Source organism: Pelophylax lessonae (genome assembly GCF_965119305.1).
Source record: "Pelophylax lessonae genome assembly, chromosome: 13".
NCBI lineage: Eukaryota > Metazoa > Chordata > Amphibia > Anura > Ranidae > Pelophylax > Pelophylax lessonae.
Window position 1 is genome coordinate 178,294,709 of NC_138780.1, and position 9,385 is coordinate 178,304,093.

The following is a 9,385-nucleotide window of genomic DNA, read 5'->3' on the forward strand; positions in this document are numbered from 1 at the left end:
ACATGTTTGGTTCTCTGTGAACAGTTAGTGTGGTCTTGATGTACGTTTGGTACCGGGTCTTAATATAGTCACTGTCAGTTCTCAGCATAGAGTTTGTTTTCAGTGTTGTGTCTGGATGTGAAGCTGGCATTGGCTTTCAGTATCCAGTCTCTGTGTCAGTTGACTTACATTTTTGGTTCTCAGTTTACAGTCAGTGTTGGTTTTGGACGTACAGTTGGTATTGGGTCTTGGTATAAAGTCAGTGTTAGTCCTCTGTGTTCAGTTTTGGTTTTCAGTGTACAGTGCAGGGCTGCTGATAGGGGGGGGGGCCACCAGCCCTCTTGTAGGGGGCCCAAGCACACAGGGGGGCCCACACAGAGAGGGGGATTAGTGATGGACAACAAATACAGAAATCTTCCTCCAGCACCTGAATCTGATCTGTCCCTCTCCCTGCTATCAGCTTTTATCTGTTGAGAAAGAGACAGTTGTCCCTCACTAATCCCCTCCCAGCACTGGCTCTAATGTTATCTCTGCTCAGGAGTTTATTTGTAACTTTGTTTCTCTTCCTCTGTCTCTCTGATCACTGAGCTCCAACTGCCCAGCCTGTATATTTTTCTCATCTCATCTTCTTTTTTATTTAACATAGTTTTTTTTTTTTTGTAGATTTAGCAGGAATTATGCGAGTTATGTTATATTTGTGTCTGATAATAGTGATTTTTTGTAATTTTAGCTAAATATATCTTTAATATTTTCTTGGCGGGGCCCTGCCAGGTAGTCTGTACGGGGCCCCGCGATTTCTAACAGCAGCCCTGGTACAGTGAGTTTAGTTTTTTTGTTATAGTCAAAGGTGTTCACACACACATTACAATCTGATTGCATAATCTCCTTTAGATCTGAAAGTAGAACTGTAAGCAAACCTTTTTTTTTTCATTTTGGATAGAGCAAGGGAGAGTTCTAACATCTGTAAGATTTATTTTTTTGCCCACTGTGTCCCATTGCGGGGATTTCCCTTCACTCCCTGTCCCATCACCAAACAGAAAGTGAGAGGAAATCCTTGCAAATGAAGGGAATTTCTCGGGGACCCCCAGGTCACCATAATTAGTGTCCCCATTGAAAGATTTCTCTGCTGTTACTTTTCTGGGGACAACCCAAAATTTGGGATTTTCTTTAACTTTCACTCTTAATGATAATGGTAAATAGGACATTTAGAGAGAGTGAATCTCACCCCGCTCTACTTTATCCACTAAAAAAAAAAGTTTTGCCTTAAGTTTTACTTTAAAGTAGGGCTCCACTCAAAAGGGGAAGTTCCGCTTATTTGCCTCATTCCCCCCCTCCGCTGCCACATTTTGGCACCTTTTTTTGGGGGGGGGGGAGTGGGTACCTGGCTGATCTTGCCGGGGCGAGTGTAGGTGTTCAATGTGGTTGGAGTTGAGTCTTAGCATATATGATGTTAGGTCTCAGTGTACAATGTTGGTCCTTGGGGTACGGTCATTGTTTGACAGAAATCTGCAGTCTGATCCTGAATTTGGTCCTCCAGTATGAATCATTTCATACAAAATGTTACTTGCTACAGAACCCTGAACTCAATGCCTTGTTCTTCTCTCACAGGCAGCTGGATGATGCAGGAAGATCTGTCTTCAGGGAGAATGTACGTCTGAAAGAAGCCATTTCTTATCATATGGATGAGGCACGAAATGTAAAGAAAGCCCTCACACAACTAAAGGAGGAGAAGGAGCTTCTTCTGCAGGACAAGGTTCTTTCACATTCCGAATACAAAAGGCCTCTGCCTCCTTCATAGTAGTATATATATATATGAAGCTTTTTTATATAAATCTACATAGCTTCTTTGGGGTTGATTTACTAAAACTGGAGAGTGCAAAGTCTGATGCAGCTGTACATGATAGCCAATCCGCTTCCAACTTCATCATGTTTAATAAACCGCTTAAGGACCGCCCCACGTACATATACTGCGGCAGGGTGGCCCTTAACCACTTAAGCCCCGGAAGATTTTACCCCCTTCCTGACCAGGGCCTATTTTGCGATTCGGCACTGTACAACGCGACGCTATACCTAAACGAATTTGACGTCCTTTTTTTCCCACAAACAGAGCTTTCTTTTGGTGGTATTTGATCACCTGTGCGATTTTTACTTTTTGCGCTATAAACAAAAAAACAGCGTCAATTTTGCAAAAATAACAATATTTTTCACATTTTTTATATGAAATTCCCCCCCAAAAAAAAGTAAAAATCAAAATTTTTTAACATTTTGGCCCAATTTTTTTTTTATACCATATGTTTGGTAAAAAAATCGCGCTCGCTCCCTCGACCCTCCCAGGCTAGCGACGTAGCCCTACGTCGCTCTGCCTGTGAGGGGCTGACCGCCGACGTAAATAGTCGTGCGGCGGTCGGCAAGTGGTTAAAGTGGAGTTTTGGCCTATTTTGAAACTTTAGTGATTCCTGGAGTGCTCGCTATGCTGATCAACAATTCGGCATTTTCAATTTTTTTCGGGGGTCCCTTACCTTATTTTCAGGGCATTTTTGATTGTATTCCTCCTTCTCCCCCCTCTGTGGCCATGGCTACCGACATCACTTCCGCCTTTGCATTGCATCCTGGGAGCTGTTTGTCATCACTCCCAGGAGGCTGTAATCAGGAAGAACTCCCAGAACACTCCCTGGAATCAGGAAGAAGGACACAGCAGATTACACTGTGGCTTCAGATGCCCACATCCAAGATGGCCGCGCCCAGACAGCGTTTTTAAAAGTAAGATTTTGACTAAAATCCAATACTGTACACCTTGTAAGTATGAGAATAGCCATTCTGTAAAGGGCGGTGGATTAGTATTAGAGGGGTATTTTTAGTTTAAAAAGGTATTTGATGCCGGAACTCCGCTTTAAGCACAAAAACACGTACCTATACGCGATTCAGATCTTTGGCTCTGCCGCCGGAGCCCTGCACCCACTGTGATTGGACACAGCAGGAGCCAATCAGTGATGGCCATCGGGACCCGCCGATCTTTCAGAGGAGAGGCAGAATGCTGGTCTGCCTATGTAAACAAGGCAGACCGATGTTCTGTGAGGGAGGAAAATTGAGATCTTGTGTTTCTGCTAAGCAGAAACCTGAATCTCTGTTTTCCTTCAGTCACAGCATTCCCCCCCCCCCCCAGTTAGAAAGCACTCCCTAGGAGCACACTTAAAGTGGTTGTAAACCCACTGTGATCACTTTTACCTATAGGTAAGCCTTTAATAGGGCTTACCTATAGGTACTGTAAATATCTCCTAAACTTGCACTGTTTAGGAGATATTTACATTTCCTGCAGCCGATGACGTCATCGGCGAATGCGCTCTGAAGAAATGGCCGCCCGTGCCCTTTCTACAGAGCCCTGTGCCGTGACCGTAGTCACACGGCTCCCAGCCAGTAGCATAGCTGGAGTCCACAGTCCAGGAAGGAAGACGGCAGACGATGGATGCGGCCACCAGCGGGGACAACGAGGGCTTCGTTTGTCTTTGCAGCGTGCCACCCTTCCTCTCTCTTGGATCTCTGCAAACTGTCACCCTTGCCTATCCAGGATCTTTGCAGCCTTTCCTGCTTCATCTCTCCTGCGTCTTTGCAGCCCGTCACCCTCCCCTCTCCTGCGTCTTGACAGCGTTACGTTCCCTCTTCTGTGTCGCTGCAGCCCGTCACTTTACCCTATACTGTGTCTCTGCAGCTGCAGCCTGTCACTTTACCCTTTCCTGTGTCTCTGCAGCTGCAGCCTGTCACTTTACCCTTTCCTGTGTCTCTGCAGCTGCAGCCTGTCACTTTACCCTTTCCTGTGTCTCTGCAGCTGCAGCCTGTCACTTTACCCTTTCCTGTGTCTCTGCAGCCTGTCACTTTACCCTTTCCTGTGTCTCTGCAGCCCGTCACTTTACCCTTTCCTGTGTCTCTGCAGCCCGTCACTTTACCCTTTCCTGTGTCTCTGCAGCCCGTCACTTTACCCTTTCCTGTGTCTCTGCAGCCCGTCACTTTACCCTTTCCTGTGTCTCTGCAGGCCATCACTTTACCCTTTCCTGTGTCTCTGCAGGCCATCACTTTACCCTTTCCTGTGTCTCTGCAGGCCATCACTTTACCCTTTCCTGTGTCTCTGCAGGCCATCACTTTACCCTTTCCTGTGTCTCTGCAGGCCATCACTTTACCCTTTCCTGTGTCTCTGCAGGCCATCACTTTACCCTTTCCTGTGTCTCTGCAGGCCGTCACTTTACCCTTTCCTGTGTCTCTGCAGTCTGTCACTTTACCCTTTCCTGTGTCTCTGCAGCCCGTCACTTTACCCTTTCCTGTGTCTCTGCAGCCCGTCACTTTACCCTTTCCTGTGTCTCTGCAGCCCGTCACTTTACCCTTTCCTGTGTCTCTGCAGCCCGTCACTTTACCCTTTCCTGTGTCTCTGCAGCCCGTCACTTTACCCTTTCCTGTGTCTCTGCAGCCTGTCACTTTACCCTTTCCTGTGTCTCTGCAGCCCGTCACTTTACCCTTTCCTGTGTCTCTGCGGCCTGTCACTTTACCCTTTCCTGTGTTTCTGCGGCCTGTCACTTTACCCTTTCCTGTGTTTCTGCGGCCCGTCACTTTACCCTTTCCTGTGTCTCTGCAGCCCGTCACTTTACCCTTTCCTGTGTCTCTGCAGCCCGTCACTTTACCCTTTCCTGTGTCTCTGTAGCCTGTCACTTTACCCTTTCCTGTGTCTCTGTAGCCTGTCACTTTACCCTTTCCTGTGTCTCTGCAGCCTGTCACTTTACCCTTTCCTGTGTCTCTGCAGCCCGTCACTTTACCCTTTCCTGTGTCTCTGCAGTCTGTCACTTTACCCTTTCCTGTGTCTCTGCAGTCTGTCACTTTACCCTTTCCTGTGTCTCTGCAGCCTGTCACTTTACCCTTTCCTGTGTTTCTGCAGCCTGTCACTTTACCCTTTCCTGTGTTTCTGCGGCCTGTCACTTTACCCTTTCCTGTGTTTCTGCAGCCTGTCACTTTACCCTTTCCTGTGTTTCTGCGGCCCGTCACTTTACCCTTTCCTGTGTCTCTGCAGCCCGTCACTTTACCCTTTCCTGTGTCTCTGCAGCCTGTCACTTTACCCTTTCCTGTGTCTCTGCAGCCCGTCACTTTACCCTTTCCTGTGTCTCTGCAGCCCGTCACTTTACCCTTTCCTGTGTCTCTGTAGCCTGTCACTTTACCCTTTCCTGTGTCTCTGTAGCCTGTCACTTTACCCTTTCCTGTGTCTCTGCAGCCTGTCACTTTACCCTTTCCTGTGTCTCTGCAGCCCGTCACTTTACCCTTTCCTGTGTCTCTGCAGTCTGTCAGTTTACCCTTTCCTGTGTCTCTGCAGCCCGTCACTTTACCCTTTCCTGTGTCTCTGCAGTCCGTCACTTTACCCTTTCCTGTGTCTCTGTAGCCTGTCACTTTACCCTTTCCTGTGTCTCTGCAGCCCGTCACTTTACCCTTTCCTGTGTCTCTGCAGCCCGTCACTTTACCCTTTCCTGTGTCTCTGCGGCCTGTCACTTTACCCTTTCCTGTGTCTCTGCAGTCCGTCACTTTACCCTTTCCTGTGTCTCTGTAGCCCGTCACTTTACCCTTTCCTGTGTCTCTGTAGCCTGTCACTTTACCCTTTCCTGTGTCTCTGTAGCCTGTCCCCCCTCCCCTTCCAGTATCTTTGTGGTCTGTCACTCTCCCCTCTCCTTTTGCAATGCTGCAGGAATAAGATGAATTTGCTCAATATTTTATTATATAAATTTTTCTTGAAAACATGAATTTATCCAGACTGTTGTAGAAAATCCTTACATGCTGCTAGCTTCATTAGGTTGCTTATTAATGAGAGCATAACTAAGGTAGTTTTAAAAAACAGTTAATAGGAAAAATAAGCTTTGTAATAGTTAAAACGCCCATTTCATCTAAATGGATATCCACATTTGCAATATTTCTGTTTGTGAATTTTCAGCAGACAAATAGTTCTACAATAGCCCACCTAATATGAGGCAGTATATGACACTGTGTCCCCATTTCTTTCATCTTGGCCCAGAAAACCAGTGAACAGTTGGTTCAAGAAAAAGTTCTACAAGTTTCTCATAAAAACACACAGATCCAGGAGTTACAGAGGACTGTGCAGACCCTGGAGTGTGCTGTAGAGCAGATGAGGATGGACATAGAGGACGGCATGCAAAAGAAGCATCTTCAGATACAAGGAGCAAACCAGGCAGGAGGTGCGGAGCTCCAGAAGCTCCAAAGGCTCTTGGAGATCAAGGATCGAGAAATGAACCGAGTTAAAAAGCTTGCCCATAATATCCTACAGGAGAGGACAGAGGTAGAACACTTTTTTCTGGAAGCTCTGGAGCAGGTGAAACAGGAGGTCAAATCCAACAGAAACTATTATCAGAAGATGGCACAGGCAGCCTACAACAGCCGTATGACGCAGGCAGCTGCAGGAGCGGAGCAATATCCTAAGATCAGAACCTTCCATAACAAGGAACACAGTACCAATGATGTCAGCCAAGATCTCAAAGAGGCTGAGAAATGGTAACAAGATATATAAAATATAATGACTGCACATCCCAGCTGTCCATCAAGCTCACCTTATGACACTCATGTGCCAGAATATGACCCCACCACACCCCTACTTCCACTTGTTCTTGCCTCAATATAGCCTTATTACATCTCTTCCCCGTTTCCACATATCCCTGTCCATCCATTTTGATCCCACTGCACCCCTTTCCTACCTCTATGATCCTAATGTACCTGTCCTCTGTTTTGGTCCCATTACACCCCTCTCCTACCACCATGATCATTATACATAATGTCCCTTATTATTATACCACTGCACTCCTCCTAAAACTATGGTCCTAACATACCCATCCCTCTATAATGGTCTCATTACACACCTCACCTACAACAAAGGACCTAACACACCCACCCTCCTTCTTACCACTATGATCCCAATAAACCGGTTGCCCATTAGGGTCCAACTACACCCCTCTTCTACTGCCAAGATCCCAATACACTCATACTCCAATATAGTCCAACTACACCCCTCTCCTACTGCTATGATCTAACACACCCACCCTCCATCTTACCACTATGATCCCAACAAATCAGTCACCCATTTTGGTCCAACTACACCCTTTGGCTACTGCTATGGTCCCATTACACTTAATCCTTCATTATAGTCCCACTACACCCCTCTTCTACTGCTATGATCCCAATACACTCATACTCCATTATAGTCCAACTACACCCCTCTCCTACTGCTATGATCCTTATATACCTGTTCCCTGTTATGCTCCCACTACACCCCTCTCCTACCACCATGATCATTATACATACGTGTCTCTTATTATGGTACCACTACAACAATGGTCCTAACATACCCATCCCTCTATAATTGTCGGACTACACACCTCCCCTACAACCAAGAGCATAACACACCCACCCTCCATCTTACCACTATGATCCCAACAATTCATTACCCATTATGGTCCAACTACACTCTTCGTTAACTGCTATGGTCCCATTACACCCAATCCCTCATTATAGTCCCACTACACCCCTCTTCTACAGCTACAATCCCAATACACTCATACTCCATTATGGTCCAACTACACCCCTCTCATACTGCTATGATCCTAATATACCCATTCCCTGGTATGATTCCACTACACCCCTCTCATACCACCATTATACATACGTGTCCTTTATTATGGTACCACTACAACTATGATTCTTATATATCCATTCTCCATAATGGTCTGACTACACACCTCTCCTACAATGAAGGGCATAACACACCCACCCTCCTTCTTACCACTATGATCCCAACAAATTGTCATCCATTATGGTCCAACTGCTATGATCCCAGTATACCCATCCTTCATTATGGTCCCACTACACCCCTCTCCTATTGCTATGATCCCAATATACCCATCCTCCATTAGTCCCCACTACACCCCTCTCCTACTGCTAAGATCCTAATATACCCATCCTCCAATATAGTCCCACTACACCCCTCTCCTATGATCCCAATATACCCAGCCCCATTATGGTCCCCACTGCTATGATCCTTATATACCTGTGCCCTGTTATGATCCCACTACTGGGGTCCCATTATACCTATTCCCCAATATGTTCCCACAACACCTGCCTCCTCCTGCTATGATCATTACACACCCCATCCCCTATTATTATTCCATAGCTGCTCTCTACCACCACTAGGATTTTAATATAGGCCTTTCCTATTGTGCATAAGTTAGAGGTCATCCTACTGATGTTACCAACATGCCCACACTTTTGCTGTCTGCACGTTAGGTCTCACATAGAGAGCGGGAAAGTGGACATTGCAGATCTAACCTGGGAGCAGAAGGAGAAGGTCCTGAGACTTTTGTTTGCAAAAATGAATGCCTCGGTTCCCCGGTAAGTGATTGGGGTTGACACAGGCTATTACCTGCTTTCTTAAAAATTATGCAGATTTTTATTTATTTTTTCTCTTTTATGCCAGGAAAAAGGGGGCCAGTGTAAAAGCTGTGATGTTTTCTGGAACGAGAGAGCCTCAGACCGGGTAAGATGTGATGGCAGCTATTCCCAGATAATAGTAAAAAGCAGGAGTGGCATTAGAAGCTTTTTAATATATATGCTATATACACAGCTTGGAATGTTTTGTACCTCGCCATCTAGTAAAGCTTCTTGGTGTTTTTTTTTTATATTTGGGATTATCATTTGCAGGATATTCACCAACAGAAAAGTAAACTTCCCTACTTGAGTAGAAAGATACAGGGACCACATTGTGGTTGCCAGATTCTAACTGGTTGTCCACCTTAAGAAAACACACGGCATCCAGCCATACACCAGAGTCTTTAGGGGGGACTTTACAGGTAATGACCTATGTTTTTATTTCCAGGGAAACTGCAGAGATATCAGAAAATACAATCTTCATAACACAGCAAGTTCCAGAACAATCTACATCAAGTGGGCTTTTACCAGATATCCATCTCACAAAATGTCACAGTGTGGCCTGAGGATTAGCATCATGTTTGTATCCTCTCCCATCCATTTGGAGTATCAGTGTTGCCTGAAGTGTGAAATGAATCATGATGCAATAAATAATCTATAAAAAGTGCCATGTTCGCTGTATGTTTTTTTTTTTCCTTTTTGGATATGCTGTTGCCAGAAAAAAATAAGTTTTTTTTTTCTAACGGAGCCTGCAGAGCATTACACCCGAGATCTGCAAATCGCTGGTGCAATCTCAGGCTCCTGCAGACTGTTAACATAGTTGTCTGCTCGTACCTCATACAGGTAGGCAAGGTAGTTACTGGAGAGCAGGAAGATCAATAAGACTAAGGCCCCTTTCACACATGCTGTCCGTTTGTCCGTTTTTCATCCATCCGTTGACGGATCTCTATGT

General features: G+C 45.7%; 1 protein-coding gene across 1 annotated transcript in view; it reads left to right on the forward strand.

Moving 5' to 3' along the window:
* The window catches only part of BBOF1 (basal body orientation factor 1), a 29,024-nt gene extending 19,933 nt beyond the window's left edge, over positions 1-9,091 (forward strand). The window contains exons 7-11 of the mRNA XM_082242674.1: positions 1,588-1,732; positions 6,017-6,510; positions 8,293-8,397; positions 8,483-8,542; positions 8,882-9,091. Coding sequence (XP_082098800.1) covers positions 1,588-1,732; positions 6,017-6,510; positions 8,293-8,397; positions 8,483-8,542; positions 8,882-8,999 — 922 coding nt within the window. The 3' untranslated portion in view covers positions 9,000-9,091. The remainder of the gene's footprint in view (positions 1-1,587; positions 1,733-6,016; positions 6,511-8,292; positions 8,398-8,482; positions 8,543-8,881) is intronic.
* Positions 9,092-9,385: the final 294 nt, after the last annotated feature.